Here is a 14,058-nt window from a genome sequence, read left to right as displayed (position 1 = left end):
CTTGTATCCACGCAATTAATTACATATTGATTACAATATTTTGCCATTTTTAACATACATCCACACTAAGACTATAATTGGTGAAGTTAGTTATAATTAATTAGTTTTTTATCTACATGACATCTATTAATTATTAGTTAAACATAAACTAAGCACTCTGCATCTAAACAATGTATTACTTAATCTTCTGCGTCCCTCTTGTCACGCAGGATCTAAAACTTGAACAATATCCCCTCATTTTGCAGGTGGTTAGACAGCATTTATCATGTCAATTGGCTAATGATGGCTACGTCTTTTGTAACTTAATCACAGTATGTGTTTATTTAGCAGCTTCTCTTCAGGCTGCCCCGTGTCCGCGTGGCCGGGCTGTGTCCGGGGCTCGGCTCCGCCAGGCGGGAGGCCCGGAGCTCGCTACGGCCACAGATGGCTGGGAGAGCCCGGGAGGTTCCCTCCCGCGGCTCTGGGGTGCGAGGCACCCCGCAGACGCCCCGACTAAGCTGTGCGGGGCAGAGGCGAAGGCATCCCAGGCACTTAGGCGACCGGCAGCCAGCCCGACGGCAACCAGCCCCCGCCCCCCCCCCCCGGGTGATTTGGTCCGGTCCACGCCACCCCCCCTCACCCGCTAACATGGTCCCGCCTGCATTCAGCCTCCCTCCAGCCCTGCGCAGTCCCGCCCTCACAGCGGAGAAGATGGCGGCGCCCGAGGCGGCGTGGAACCGGCTGGACGTGCCGTGGCCCGCCAGCAGCGCGATGGTGGCTTTGGCGGCCCAACACCCTGCAGGTCCCCGCCGCGGGCGCCGGGCCGGGCTGGGAGCGGTGCGGGCCCCGGGAGCGCTGGGAGGCGTTTGAGGCCGCTCCCGGGCGCCGTGCGCGGCGTTGGTCGGTGCTGGCCGGCCGCGGGTGGTGGGGCTGTGAGGGGCGCGGGTTTGGGGACGGCGGCGGGCGCTGAGGCGGTGCTGTTCCCCCGCCCGCAGTGAGGTGGCTGCCGGCGCTGCGGCGGCGGAGCGAGATGGCCAGCAAGCGGCTGTCGGGAAGAGGCCTGGCCGCCGAGGGACGCGTCCTGCGCGCCGTGCTCTACGTGTACCACAGCAGGCTGCTCCGACACCGGCCCTACCTGGCCCTGCAGCAGGTGAGGAGCAGCCCCGGTGGGGTGGCAGGTACCCGGCAGCTGGGTACGGGTCCCTGAGAGGCCTTCGGAGCAGCACTTGATGCCTGGGCATCATGCAGAAAGTATTTTGGAGCAGGGGCAAGTTTTGTCATCTCTAAGCATCCTTGCAGTTTAGTTCAGTGGGTTTCCTGGCTCTGGTCAGTCAGTGCAATTTCTGCTTTCCAGCCCTGTGGAACCAGTGCTCGGTCACCTATGCTCATGCTGAGATTTGATTTTCAATTAATTGCTATAATGGGAGGGGGAAAGAAAAATCCTATGCTGCTCTATTAGGCATTTGTTGGTTTAAGATGAAAAAAATCAACTTCTTACCAGTTTTCCAGTATTTATAGGTATTATCAATATCTTCAAATAACTGTTTTGAAATAGACCAGGAATCATTCTTACTTTCTTGATTTGTTTGTGCATACCAGAAGCCATTGTATACTGCAGGAGAAACCAGGCAGCACCGATTAGCAATGGCCTGCTCCAGCCCTTCACTTAAATCCATATTCACAGTAGAGCGATAAAGGGATCTTTTTCACCATAGTGCAGATACAGGACCGTACTAGAGCATTCCATCACACAAACTTGCAATTTGTGCTGTTAAACTGATAAGCGGAAAGTGTCACTTAATATAGTGATAGTTCTTAGACCAAGGTACTTCTGTCTCTCAAGATACCAGTCAAAGGAGTTTTCTTTCTTGTAGGTAGAACAGTGCTTGAAGCGCCTATGGAAAATGAACTTGGTGGGCTGCATTGAAACTCTGGCAGGACTGATTCCCAAGTGAGTGTTGTGATCCCATACGTTATACTATCCATTAACTCAGTCTGTGTAGCTGAAGGGTGGGAATGCTAGATCATAACCATCTCCTCATCTTTGTATCAACACAGGAAAAATACACCCCAAGCCCATGCAGAGTGTTTAGTTCCCAGCCAGCCTATGCTGGAAACCGTGGCTCTGAAGGTGCTGGGAGGTTGCAAGCTCATACTGCGTCTTCTGGACTGTTGCTGTAAAGCTTTTCTGTATCCTTTTTTCACCGTGAAAGTGTTCTTAACAGTTCACCAGCAGTACCTCATGAGACCAAAACTAGGACTGCTGTAGGCCCTGTATTGTTGAGGGACTCAACTGTGCAATTGATATGTGCAACTTGGAGTTTCTTTGATAGCCAAACATCTTATTTTCAAGTTATTATGTAGGAACCTCAGGCTGTTGGCTGACTGCTGTTCCAACCTTGAGCAGCCCAAAGTTTGGATACTCATTTCCCAAATTATCCAGAATATTCCCTTGTGAATTGCCGCTAGTTGGTGTGTTTAAGTCTCATTACATGGTGTTTATTTTTCATCCTTAACTGGTGTAATCTTCAGCTTGTCCATTCAACATCTCTGCTCAGAGGAATTCATACTTTTGAACACCGTGGCTTCAGGGTTGTTGAGCCGGCTCTGGTTTGTGTATTCAAAAGTCTGTCTTATTTGTTGTCTGTTTGATGTGCCTGTCAGGAAAAAGGGCTTGTCATGAGGCATTGCTGCTGAGTGAGCTTTATTCATTTAGGAGGAGAAGGAGGAGGGGGGGTCATTCCATCTCTTTGGACTTGATTCTAGCACCTGAAGGGTTGTATAAGTGGAAAGAGACTTCTTACATGCTGTTTTGGAAGGCTTTATTCATAGCAAACTTTATGTAGCACTAATAAAATCACAGAGTTAATGCCAGCCTGCCACAAACACTAACGTCTGGTACTCTTTGCAGAAAGCAGTAAGTCTTGCCTCATGCTGAAATGGAAAGGCTGGGATAAAGTTGTTCTGTAATATTCCTGAGTTTTCTAGGGAAATCATTGTTCTGGCCTCTCTCAGTATTCTGGAGCAATGCTGAGAAAGTAACTGCTGTGTGTAGCTGAAGGAGTAGCATGAGTGTGTAGAATAACTCAGTTAAACATGTTTGGGCACAAGAAATCTGTCTCCCCAGTAAACATAGAGCAGGCAATTGTCCAGCCGTGGTGCTAGTAATACTGTTCTGAGTTGGTACAGGTTTCTTTTGTGTGAACACGTGTTGTCAGATGATTTGGATGTGACCTGGCAACCTGCTGAGTCCCAGGTGTGGCGCTCCACAAAGCTCTAGGGAAGTGGAGGTGCTCCTGATCAGGGATTTACTCGTTGAATCGCTCCTGCGCTCTGATATTGAACAGTTCCTTAAAGCTCAGACTAATATTAAGGACAACATGGTGATGGAGTGTAAAAAGATAAGTTTGTTTTGACGTGGAATAGGGAAGGGACAACTTGGAATCTTATATATCAGCTCTTCCGCTTGAGCTGAAGGTAGTTGTTCTGTGAGCACAAGGCTTTGCTAGAAGAAGACTTCATACCTTTCTGTCTTCTCTCTTCAGGATTCAGTACAGGTATGTGTTGCAGAGCCTCATGTCCTTGTATGGTGTGTTGTCCACATCGCTTCATCTGGTATCTGAGACCCAACAGATGCCTTACATCAAGGGGTTTACCTTCCCTTCTGACATCAATAACTTCCTTGGAGTTAACGTTTCTTCTGAGGTGAAGAAGCAAAAGGCTAAAATGCTTACAACAAAAAAACCTACTGGCTGGCTGAAGAAGCTCTTCCCAACAATGCCAGAGGCGGTGTCTGAGGTTGGGACAAAGAGAAATTTTGCGACCTGCAGGAGTGCTGTGAAAAACTGTAGCATCCCATGCCCTGCGGACATCGGAGAGCCAGTTCTAGTGACCAGAGCCAGCAGAGGTAAAGCCTTGTGCCACAGTGCTACTGGTTTCTGACATCTCGGAGACTGACCACAACCTCTGTCCAACAGAGTCGAGCACTTCTGCTACCCACAGAGTGCAGTTCTAGTACAAATTCCCCTCTCCTGTCCTTGGAAGAGGAGGAGAATTCTGCATGTACTGTTGCCTTTATAAAGCTGTAGACAATGTCAGTATTGAGACAGGTTTTTTTTAAAATTTATTTTTTATTTTGTTTTTAAACATGATACAGCCTGGAGACAGTAATGGACAGTACAGCCTGTACAGTAATGGAGTACAGCCTGGACAGTAATGAATGCAGTATACAGGTCCTGTAAATAGTTACGTGTATTTTCCTGCTTCTGTATAGATGGGGCCCCAGGATAGTGAAGGAAGCTAAGAGCACTGTCTGCAGTCTGCACAAGAGCAGCTGAAGTTGTATGTACAGGATGCAGGCATCCTGTGTTTGCTGGTTCTGGGCTGTGCCTGAGACTTCCCTTGCAGTCAGTGCTATGGTCAGTGACTGCGGGCATCCAGGGGTTTGCATGAAGCTTTTGTCCATTGAGTTCTCCTTTGCAGCCCTCTGTAAAATCTGTGTCCTCTTCATCCCTTGTCAGCTGCCATGTGGGTTGAGTGAAGTCCCCTTAAGTCTGCCTGGAAATGCTGAGTACAGGTGTGAGCCTGCTGAGACGACAGGAGATTTGAGAGCTCAGCAGGGCAAAGTGTTGTGGTGTCTCTGTGGAAAGACTTAAAACTGTCTTTACTTCATAATGGGAACACTCCTCTCTCTTTGTAGCGAAGCAGCTGGGCTTTGATGTGAAGAGCCTACTTAGACCATCCAGACCTCTAGTACAGGAGGCAAGTTTTTACATTTTTTTACTTTAAGGACCCTAACACTCAAAACATGATATCCCTTATTGAAAATGTCCCCTTTCCCTGTGTTATTTTTGCTTGTCTCACAACCCAAGTTAGTGTGGAAGCTTTGCACTGAAAATCACTACTAATTTCTACTTACAAATTTGAGCATTTGTTGGTATATCAGGTGGCATGACCAGAGGCCAAGTCAGTAGTAGACGTTAGACACAAGACCTGGACAGGCTGGAGAGTTGGGTGGGGAAAAATTTAATGAAATATAACAAGGGCAAGTGTAGAGTCTTGCATCTGGGCAGGAACAACCCCAGGTTCCAGTATAGGTTGGGGAATGACCTATTAGAGAGCAGTGTAGGGGAAAGGGACCTGGGGGCCCTGGTGGACAGCAGGATGACCATGAGCCAGCACTGTGCCCTTGTGGCCAGGAAGGCCAATGGCATCCTGGGGTGTATTAGAAGGGGGGTGGTTAGTAGGTTGAGAGAGGTTCTCCTCCCCCTCTACTCTGCCCTGGTGAGACCACACCTGGAATATTGTGTCCTGTTCTGGGCCCTCAGTTCAAGAAGGACAGGGAACTGCTGGAGAGAGTCCAGTGCAGGGCAATGAAGATGATTAAGGGAGTTGAGCATCTCCCTTATGAGGAAAGGCTGAGGGAGCTGGGTCTCTTTAGCTCGGAGAAGAGGAGACTGAGAGGTGACCTTATTAATGTTTACAAATATATAAAAGGTGAGTGTCACGAGGACGGAGCCAGGCTCTTCTCGGTGACAACCAACGGTAGGACAAGGGGAAATTGGTTCAAACTGGAACACAAGAGGTTCCACTTAAATTTGAGAAGAAACTTCTTCTCAGTGAGGGTGCCAGAGCACTGGAACAGGCTGCCCAGGGGTGTTGTGGAATTTCCTACTCTGTAGACATTCAAAACCCATCTGGACACATTCCTGTGTAACCTCCTGTAGGTGTTCTTGCTCCAGCAGGGAGATTGGACTAGATGATCTTTCGAAGTCCCTTCCAATACCTAAAATTCTGTGATTCTGTGATGAATACAAATTCTAATTATCCACTACCTCTTCTTGTATTTCACAAAACAAGACTGGTCTTCTACTTTCTCCCTAGGAAATAAGGAAAGTTCTCACAAAAACCTCAGTATTCTGCTCTTCTTCAGCAGAGAGGATCAGACATGTCATGTTTTTACAATACTATTTCTGTTATTCTTTGTTTCAGGGTATAAGCATTGCATCAACACCTTTTACAGCAAAATCAGCATCACTTTCCTCTCATATACCAAGACTGCAGCATACTGGATCTCTTGTGCAGATGGTCCAGACAGCTACATCATTTGGGGAGCTGTCAGAAGCACTCAAAAAAGCAATTCTGTGGTGCAGAGGCAATAAATTCAAGTCAGAAGCTTATTTTCTGCGTAACAAGTTGCTGAAAAGCAACCGGCTGCACCACGTGGAGGCTCAAGGTTGCAGGTAATTTTGCATGGGTGGGGGGGTTTCTGGATCTGATACTTCACGTTTTAATATTATGTGTTTTGCTGGTGTGGAGAAACGCAGTTTCAAATGGGATCATTAGTTCAGGTTACTGGATGCTCTGACATGAACATTCTGTTTAGCTTCAGTCATTTGCGAAAGGATTTAAAAGGCTAACAAATGCACAGACACTTGAGGGAGGATGAAAATGCAACTTAAATCATGTACATGTTTAATGTGAACGATTATATGGTGGAAGGGGTGTTTATCTTTCTTCAGAATGCCTTGGCTAATATTGTACAAGTTGGTGTTGTGTCTCCTTGATATGACAAGGAAAATGGTAGAGAAGGCTAATAACCAAATCTTTCTGAACCCCAAATGAAATAACATTTTAGCAGCTCATAAAGTTATGTTTTGTGCACTTTCCTCTCCTTAAGCCTGAAGAAAAAACTGTGCTGTGTCAAAACATCTGTCTGTAAATACCTCCTGTATGGGTCACAAAATGCACACTGGCCAAAGCGGTACCTTGGGGCACGTTTCTGTCAAAGGAGGATCAAATCATGCACTCGCTTGAAGAGAACTCTGAAGACTGTTCAGCAAAAACCTTCTGAGCTTTCTGGGGTCTGTGAGAACAGCGCTTCACTGATCCTCCCAGCTTGCCAGGATGGGCCTCTGAGTCAGGAAGGACGCTCCAGTGCTGATACAGCCACTGTCAAACTAAGCACAGTAGGAACCCCTAAGTGGCTGCTGCTGGAAGGAAACCCTGGCTCTGTCTGGAAAGAAGATACTGACAACATGGATATTGATTCAATTTTTGCAGCAATGGGGGTTTGATCCTGGACTGTAAGGAGGAAAGGGGTCAGGTCATTCCAAATTTTCTTTTTTCCTAAATAAAACCCTCAGAACCCTAATTGTCTCTTGGTAACTCACATCCTAAATTCTGCTAAGAATGTAGCAATTATTTTATTGTATTTTTGTAAAACAGCTTTTTTATGGAGGGGTATTGTGAACAGCTGAATGGTTTTCATCCTTTCCACCTAGCCTTGTCCAGAAACAGTAACTTTGTGTTACACTTACTCAGTGTCTCTTCTCTTTTTTGCCAGACCACATAGTAAGTGCTGCTGTCAAATTCACAGTGCAAACCGTTACCATCCACAGTGAAATGCTGCAGGTGATTGCTTGCTGCTGCTTAGGACAAAGCACTTGCCACTTATTTTCCAAGGAAACAGTCTTATACTCTTCATTCTGTGCTGCTTGTGCAGGGGGCAGCCTTGACTTGCAGTATTATTGCTGTTCAGTATTTGTTATCCTTGTACTAAAAGGAGGAGTTTATTGAATCTTCTCCCTCTGAGCTGCTCCAGAACTAGAGGAAAGCGCAGCTGTGGCCTGCAACAGTGAACTCCTGACTGGAGAACATGCTGTTCGCTGTCCTGAAATCTTTTTAATGTAAGTGCAATTTCTGCATGCTGGGCAATGTAAGGCACAGCTACTCTAATACATACCAATGAAATAATGTTAGAACAAGCAACGTGGTTAGTGCTTTCTGCCAGGCTCTTGTTTGTAATTAAGTCCCAAGATCAGGATCACCAGGAAATACTGAGAAAAACATTGTCTCAGAATGAAGAACAGTAACCTGCTTTGTTGTAGAACAGCATCTGTCTAACAGAGGTAAGGAAAGGCTGTAAGCGCAAGTACATCTGGAATAGGCTAACTTCCATTTCCTAGGCTTAACAGTGCTAGAAAACAGAAGAGCCAGCCAATGAAGTGCTAAAACCCCTGTGTGAATTTTTCAGTGTAAGTTTAGTCACGAGTAGTGGGCACAAACTTAAATTGTTTTATTCAAAGAGCACATACAGGGCAAAGAGCAGCAGTTCTATAGTAGTTTGGGCTTGAGGACTTTGTCCAGTTAACCAAGGTCCAGTTAACCAAGGAATACCCAGCAATAACTGAAATAGTTGTAGAGAATCACTGATCATTAGCCCTTTAGATATCTGATCCAATACAGTCCTACTTCAGACTGCCTGCCATTACAAAATCTTCAGAGCTTTTTCCTTATTTCATGCAATGGCATAAAACCACCAAGTTGTACCACGTATAATCAGATAATATTCAGCTCCTTGAAAGCTTCTCAGAAAGGGCTGGGAGTGCGGGCAGACATCCCAGCAGTGACCTCCATCCTGAATAACCCCTTCAAACAACACAGTTGATGTTCATTTTGGGCAGCGGGTGCCCAAGTAATGTCTTAGTGCAGCTTGTGCACAGAATCAAGATCCATAGTTAGCTTCATCAAAGGCTTTTCTGGCTCGTTTCAGTTCTTCGTTCATAGTTAGGAGGTCTTTAACTCTGGCAAACTTCCGGGGGTCCTTGCGAATTAGGAAGACAATGTCCTCAACCTGTACACGACCCTGCCGCCCAATTGACATCGCTTTGTGCGTCTGTTGGAGGAAAAGAGGAAAGTCAGCAGGGTTCCTTTGCCCCTTAATTTATTTTGAGCTCTCAGTTCCACTTATTTCCTGTCATTTTATAATCAAAAAGTAAACAACAGCAGGATCTGGGTACCATCATCCTAGTCACAATAGAACTTCCCAGTGAACTGTGGACTTACTGTTGCTGGGCTGTCCCCAGCTGCCCATCACTTACACTCAGCACATACCACTATATACACCTAACAGTAATAGAATCAAAACTAAAGCCAGATTACATGTGGGGCACCCAACCTGCAGAGTGCTTGAACAGCATGAGGCAGAACTTGGAAGCAATGTGAGGTACCCACATCACAGTTTAGGGCATTTTGATAAGGGACGGCAAAGCCAACCTTTCAGAAGCAAGGGGATCCACAAACACTAGGAATAACTTTTTCCAAAAAAACAAAACAAACTTTCAAACAGTATCCAGATATCTGGAAGAGGTATGGCTTCAGGCTCTGGAAGCCTGGATTTGTTTTGTAGTGCAGAGCTGTGTTCCCATCCATGTAAAGATGCTGGGAGAACAAAAAACCCTGACAGACTTTCAAAGCCGAGTCTTGTCTGCTGTCAGCTGCACATAGAGTGATGCCCCAGTGAGCCCCAAAGTCGGATGTGTATTTCCCCTCCTACAATACTAATCTAACTGCTACTTAGGAACTTCAGACACAGTTCTAAATCCGTATGGAGCAAGATGTGTGAATTTTGCCTTAATCTTGGAAGAGCAAAGTCTTAAGTTTAGCTTTTTCCTACTAGCATCAGAGTTTTGGGCCTGGGATAATGCAGCATGTGAGTCAGAGGGATTAACATTCAGAAGACTAAAGACTTAGTAAGGATGTTCTGACCATGCTGTCTAGAACTGACTTACCATTTCTGTGATAAACTCTATTACCAGGTCTTCAAGAATGTCCACTGATTCTGTGTAAGGGTTTTGGTCATCCCCGAATCCATACATCATGCATCTTACTGCAGAAAGAAACACTCAGCGTGAGGCTTCTTCCATCCATTCAGCACTGTCAGCAGCACACATCTCATTAGAGCTCACCAGCCTGCACATTGATGCACCAGGATGGCACTCCTGTCTGTTGGGCAGGACAATTCTTGAACAAACATACAGGAAACAGGCAGGTGGACAGAAACCAACAAAAGCCTAATGGTGTACATACAGAAAGCACGCCTGATTACAAACTCTTCACATATACATTTAGCCTACCAAGTACTGAACACTGGCAGCGTGACTGACTTTTGGCACAGGTGAGTTCAGAACATGCATTGGCAATATTTGGGGCGGGGGAGGGGGGGAGTCTACAGGACAGCTTTCCGCACTTTCGGCCAAGGCACAGAATGAAAGCTGCTGTTTTACTAATAAAGATTAGGTTCTGCCACTCCATAGCTGCCTCCTCAGAGCTTCAGCCGTGTTTGGGGGAAGGACATGGTCGTTTAAGCCACGGTGAGCCCTGCAGCGAGGGACCCGTCAGCGCTGGGCAGAGGTTGCTGCCGCAGCTCGACTCACGTTCTTTGGAGAACAGCCTCTTCCTCTTGCCTTGCCCGCCGTCCAGGCCCCCGCCGGCATCTTCCGCGTCCTCTTCAAACTAGACGGGCACAGCAGAGCAGAGGCCGCCGTCAGCGCCCGGGGATCCCTTCCTGCCCCTGCCCTTCCCTCTGCCCTCCCTCGACCCCCTCGCGGTTGGGATGTGGGCCGAAGCGTCCCGGCCAGCGGGAAGCGCGATCCCCTCCCGCCGCTCACCGGCACATCCTCCTCCTCGTCAGCCATGGCTGCCAGGCACCGCCGGACGCTGCCGGGCGGGGCCGAAGAGCTTCCGGTTCCCCAGCGGAAGGCCGCCATGCTGCGGGGCGGAGCCTTCCTGTTCCGCCTCTCCTTTCCGTCAGCGGCCGAGCGCCTGTCAGCGCCCGCGGGCGTCCCGCGGCCCACCCGGTCGCGGTGGGGACACAATCACGGGATGTTAGGGGTTGGAAGGAACCTCGAAAGATCATCTAGTCCAATCCCCCTGCCGGAGCAGGAACACCTAGATGAGGCTACACAGGAATGTGTCCAGGCGGGTTTTGAATGCCTCCAGAGTAGGAAACTCCACAACCTCCCTGGGCGGCCTGTTCCATTGTCTGTCACCCTCAATGAGAAGAAGTTTCTTCTCAAATCTAAATGGATCTAAATGTTTCTTCACCCAGAGGGTGGTGGAGCACTGGAACAGGCTCCCCAGGGAGGCAGTCACGGTATCAGCCTTGACCATATTCAAGTGGACAACGCTCTCAGACACATGGTGTGAATTTTGGGCTTGTCCTGTGCAGGGGCAGGAGTTGAACTTTGTGATCCTTGTGAGTCCCTTCCAACTCAGGACATTCTATGATTCTGTGATGTGTTGGAAGAAACACAGGGGTAGGACAGGAGAGTTCCCAGGTGCCTGGAAGTGCTGCTGCTTCTACCCCCCCAGCTCATGTCAGTGCAGGATCATAGAATCATAGAACCATCTTAGTTGGAAGAGACGTAACTCTAGCACTAAACCATGTCCCTAAGAACCTCATCTAAAGGCCTTTTAAACACCTTCAGAGACGGTGACTCCACCACTTCCTTTGGCAGCCTGTTCCAATGCCTGACAACCCTTTCCATGAAGAAATTTTTCCTAATATCCAATCTAAACCTCCCTGGTGCAACTTGAGGCCATTTCATCGCATCCTGTCACTTGCTACTTGGGAGAAGAGACCGACACCCTCCATGTTACAACCTCCTTTCAGGTAGTTGTAGACAGCGATCAGGTCTCCCCTCAGCCTCCTTTTCTCCAGGCTGAACAGCCCCAGCTCCCTCAGCTGCTCCTCACTGGAGCGGTGGGGAGGTTGACCCAGCCGACCCAGGTTGGTGTTGGGTTGTACAGGCACTTGCCTTGGCCCAGAAATGGGCTGACTGGGGACTGCAAGGAGAAGCTGTAGTATGGATTGTTTTCCTTGATTCAATCACTGTCACTAGTCACTGTATAACTAACCACAAAGCAAACAGCTTTGCCTGTGATGCAAAGATGGGCATGCCTAAGCCTGCAAAATCTGGTTCCTGTGGAAGCAGGGATGCTATGAGCATCCTTCTTGTAATTCCTCTTTTAATTAAAAAAAAAAAAACAAAACAAACAACAGAAAACAAACCACAACCAAAAGTTGTAATTCTTCCAGATTGAAGCTGTGGCACAAAAATCTCTGAGATAGATTTGGCAACCCTCCCCAAATCTGTATATGACACTTACTACATTTTCAGTTCAGGAAGGGACCTTGGGAGGTGTTTGGTCCATCCCTTTGCTTGAAAGAGGTTCAGCCATGAGGTCAGAAAGGCAGTCTTCTCCCAGTCAGTCCCTGGCCTGTGTGGTTGCCAGGGGCCCGCCCTTCCCTTGAGTGAGACTTGCACTTGCCCTTGTTGAATTTCATAAGGTTGCTGTCAGCCCTTTCCACCAGCTCTCCCAAGTCCCTCTAAATGGCAGCCCAGTCCTCAAATGTGTCAATTCTTCCCCCCAGTTTGGTGCCATTTGCACATTTAGTAAGAATGCACCTCCTTCACTTCATTCATAAAGATGTTAAACTGGACACATACCAGGATACACCCTTGCAGTGTTCCACCTGTAACTGATGTGCAGGTAGAGTATGACTCTCTAACTTCTACTCTCTGAGCGCAACTGTCCAACCAGTTTTTACCAATCTAGTTGTACACCTGTCCAGACTGTAATGTCCTAATTTGGACACAAGAATATTGCAGGAGACAGTGTGAAAAGACTAGCTAAATTTGGTGTATATGACATCCCCTTTCCTCCTCTCATATAAAAATCTGGTCATTTTATCATAGAAAGCAATTGAGTTGGTCAGGTATGATTTACCCTTGGCAAATTTATGCTGTCTCAACATCCTTTCTTCTTCACATGCCCAGAAATATGCTTCAATGTAACTCGCCCCATGATCTTCCCAGTGACAGAGGTGGAGCTGGCTGAACGCACAGTTCTCCAGATTGTTCGTTTGGCATTTTTTTGTGAGGTACTTTTCCTGTTGTTAGCCTAAACTAGGTCAAAAAAAAAAAATCGGAGGAGGGGCAAACTAAGGAAATGGACACAGTTGCTTAAGTAATGCTCTCTTCAGCTAGCTTATAAAAGAAGGGCCTATGCACTGTGCCATTTAACTTGTGTTTGTGCATCAGCTTCTACCTGGAGCTGCAAGGAGAACTGCGTTCCTTTGTAATTTAACATCTAAGGCTTGGGCAAGATTTATCCTCATCAGCTTGGACACCTGTTACTCTTTCTTAATGTCTTTAATACTAAAAAGTTTTATACAGTAAAAACAAGTTTCTGGTTATTTTTATTGCATTATTTTAAAGTTGCTTACTGTACTCTTTCTTAATATTGCTGGTGAAGTTCTGAGAACTACTCCTTTAGAGTACTAGCTTTAGAACAAATATCTTAGTTATACATTGGAAGTCAAATTGGGGACCCACTAAGGAGGGAATAAAATAAATATTTTTCTATTAGAATGGTCTTTAAAAATTGTCCAAAACTATTCCTTTATCCCAAATGTTGTAAATACTTTGGCCACTGAACCCTGGCTGCTATGGGCCAAAGCTGTCAGCAGCACCTTCCAACAGTGTGTAAACTGTCATTGTGTTTAGCTTATTTACAGATATACCTGCCAACTCTCTCCCAAGGTTTGGAAGAGAACAGTATTGTTCCTTATTTTATTTGTTCACAGAATGGTTTGGTGTGGCAGGGACCTTAAAAGTCCATCAACAGTTTCTAGAATTTGTGAAATGTCTCCTGTAATTGTGGCCTGAGTACCAGGTTTCCAACACCTATTTTTTTGGAAGAAGAAGAATCTCCAAATTAATTAGTGCAATGTCTTTTATCATGTTTGAGCACAAAGGCAGCTGTGGTTCTGAAGTCCTACTGAATCTATGCGATCCTTGATCTGAGTGCATTTGTTTTGCCCTGTTAAATAATATCTCTGAGTTGTACAATAGCTTGCATCCTTCATAAATTGTTGCAAGTGGTTAAACTAGTTTTGCTGATGCTTGAGAAATACAAGTTTCTTGTGCCTTTGTCAGGTTTTGCTTTAAGAAAAAATCTTTTCTTGAAGAAACTTTTTCTTTATAAAGAAAAATCCGTTATGTCTCCAGTAGGAGGCTCACTCTTCTAGCATAATTGCCTTGCCAAGTTAAATTTCATCCAAGAGGAAGAAAAGGTACAGACACTGGAGAAACAATAACGTGCTAGAGAGCAGAGTCAGAGAAAGTCTTGATGAAGCACTGAAGGATCCCCAGAATTGAATTCAAAAGGAGTACAGTGCCTTTCCGTGTCTGAGTCTAAACAGCCTTCCCTGAGGGAACTCAGGGCTGGTGT

At 46.5% G+C, this 14,058-nt stretch overlaps 3 protein-coding genes across 3 annotated transcripts in view; 1 reads left to right on the top strand and 2 right to left on the bottom strand.

Annotated features, from left to right (window-relative positions):
* Positions 1 to 650: 650 nt before the first annotated feature.
* On the top strand, positions 651 to 7,132 carry NEPRO (nucleolus and neural progenitor protein). Its single transcript, XM_071809076.1, has 9 exons — positions 651 to 781; positions 975 to 1,129; positions 1,854 to 1,930; positions 2,038 to 2,169; positions 2,512 to 2,589; positions 3,525 to 3,891; positions 4,684 to 4,740; positions 5,971 to 6,221; positions 6,659 to 7,132. The coding sequence occupies exons 1-9, from the start codon at positions 691 to 693 to the stop codon at positions 7,053 to 7,055; spliced, it is 1,605 nt and encodes a 534-aa protein (XP_071665177.1). The 5' UTR covers positions 651 to 690; the 3' UTR covers positions 7,056 to 7,132.
* The window catches only part of ATP1B1 (ATPase Na+/K+ transporting subunit beta 1), a 408,664-nt gene continuing 399,117 nt past the window's right edge, over positions 4,512 to 14,058 (bottom strand). Inside the window, exon 6 of the mRNA XM_071809023.1 lies at positions 4,512 to 4,670. Coding sequence (XP_071665124.1) covers positions 4,527 to 4,670 — 144 coding nt within the window. The 3' untranslated portion in view covers positions 4,512 to 4,526. The remainder of the gene's footprint in view (positions 4,671 to 14,058) is intronic.
* TAF13 (TATA-box binding protein associated factor 13) lies at positions 8,033 to 10,534 on the bottom strand. Its single transcript, XM_065845836.2, has 4 exons — positions 10,431 to 10,534; positions 10,197 to 10,275; positions 9,552 to 9,649; positions 8,033 to 8,656 (listed from the first exon to the last, which is right to left on the bottom strand). The coding sequence occupies exons 1-4, from the start codon at positions 10,527 to 10,529 to the stop codon at positions 8,486 to 8,488; spliced, it is 447 nt and encodes a 148-aa protein (XP_065701908.2). The 5' UTR covers positions 10,530 to 10,534; the 3' UTR covers positions 8,033 to 8,485.

This window comes from Patagioenas fasciata, chromosome 1 (genome assembly GCF_037038585.1).
Source record: "Patagioenas fasciata isolate bPatFas1 chromosome 1, bPatFas1.hap1, whole genome shotgun sequence".
Classification (NCBI taxonomy): Eukaryota; Metazoa; Chordata; class Aves; order Columbiformes; family Columbidae; genus Patagioenas; species Patagioenas fasciata.
The sequence above is the reverse complement of the archived record's forward strand: the minus strand, read 5'-3'. Positions and strand labels throughout refer to the sequence as shown.

What these genes read in the sequence shown, in the direction of transcription:
- NEPRO (XM_071809076.1), top strand. Translation starts at nt 691, where the DNA reads ATGGCGGCGCCCGAGGCGGCGTGGAACCGGCTGGACGTGCCGTGGCCC. An exon ending in GGGTTGTTGAGCCGGCTCTG is followed by an intron (nt 2,590 to 3,524) that starts GTTTGTGTATTC and finishes TTCTCTCTTCAG; the next exon opens with GATTCAGTACAGGTATGTGT. An exon ending in GTGGAGGCTCAAGGTTGCAG is followed by an intron (nt 6,222 to 6,658) that starts GTAATTTTGCAT and finishes CCTCTCCTTAAG; the next exon opens with CCTGAAGAAAAAACTGTGCT.
- TAF13 (XM_065845836.2), bottom strand. Translation starts at nt 10,529, where the DNA reads ATGGCGGCCTTCCGCTGGGGAACCGGAAGCTCTTCGGCCCCGCCCGGC. An exon ending in ACGAGGAGGAGGATGTGCCG is followed by an intron (nt 10,276 to 10,430) that starts GTGAGCGGCGGG and finishes GTGCCCGTCTAG; the next exon opens with TTTGAAGAGGACGCGGAAGA. An exon ending in GAGGCTGTTCTCCAAAGAAC is followed by an intron (nt 9,650 to 10,196) that starts GTGAGTCGAGCT and finishes TTCTTTCTGCAG; the next exon opens with TAAGATGCATGATGTATGGA.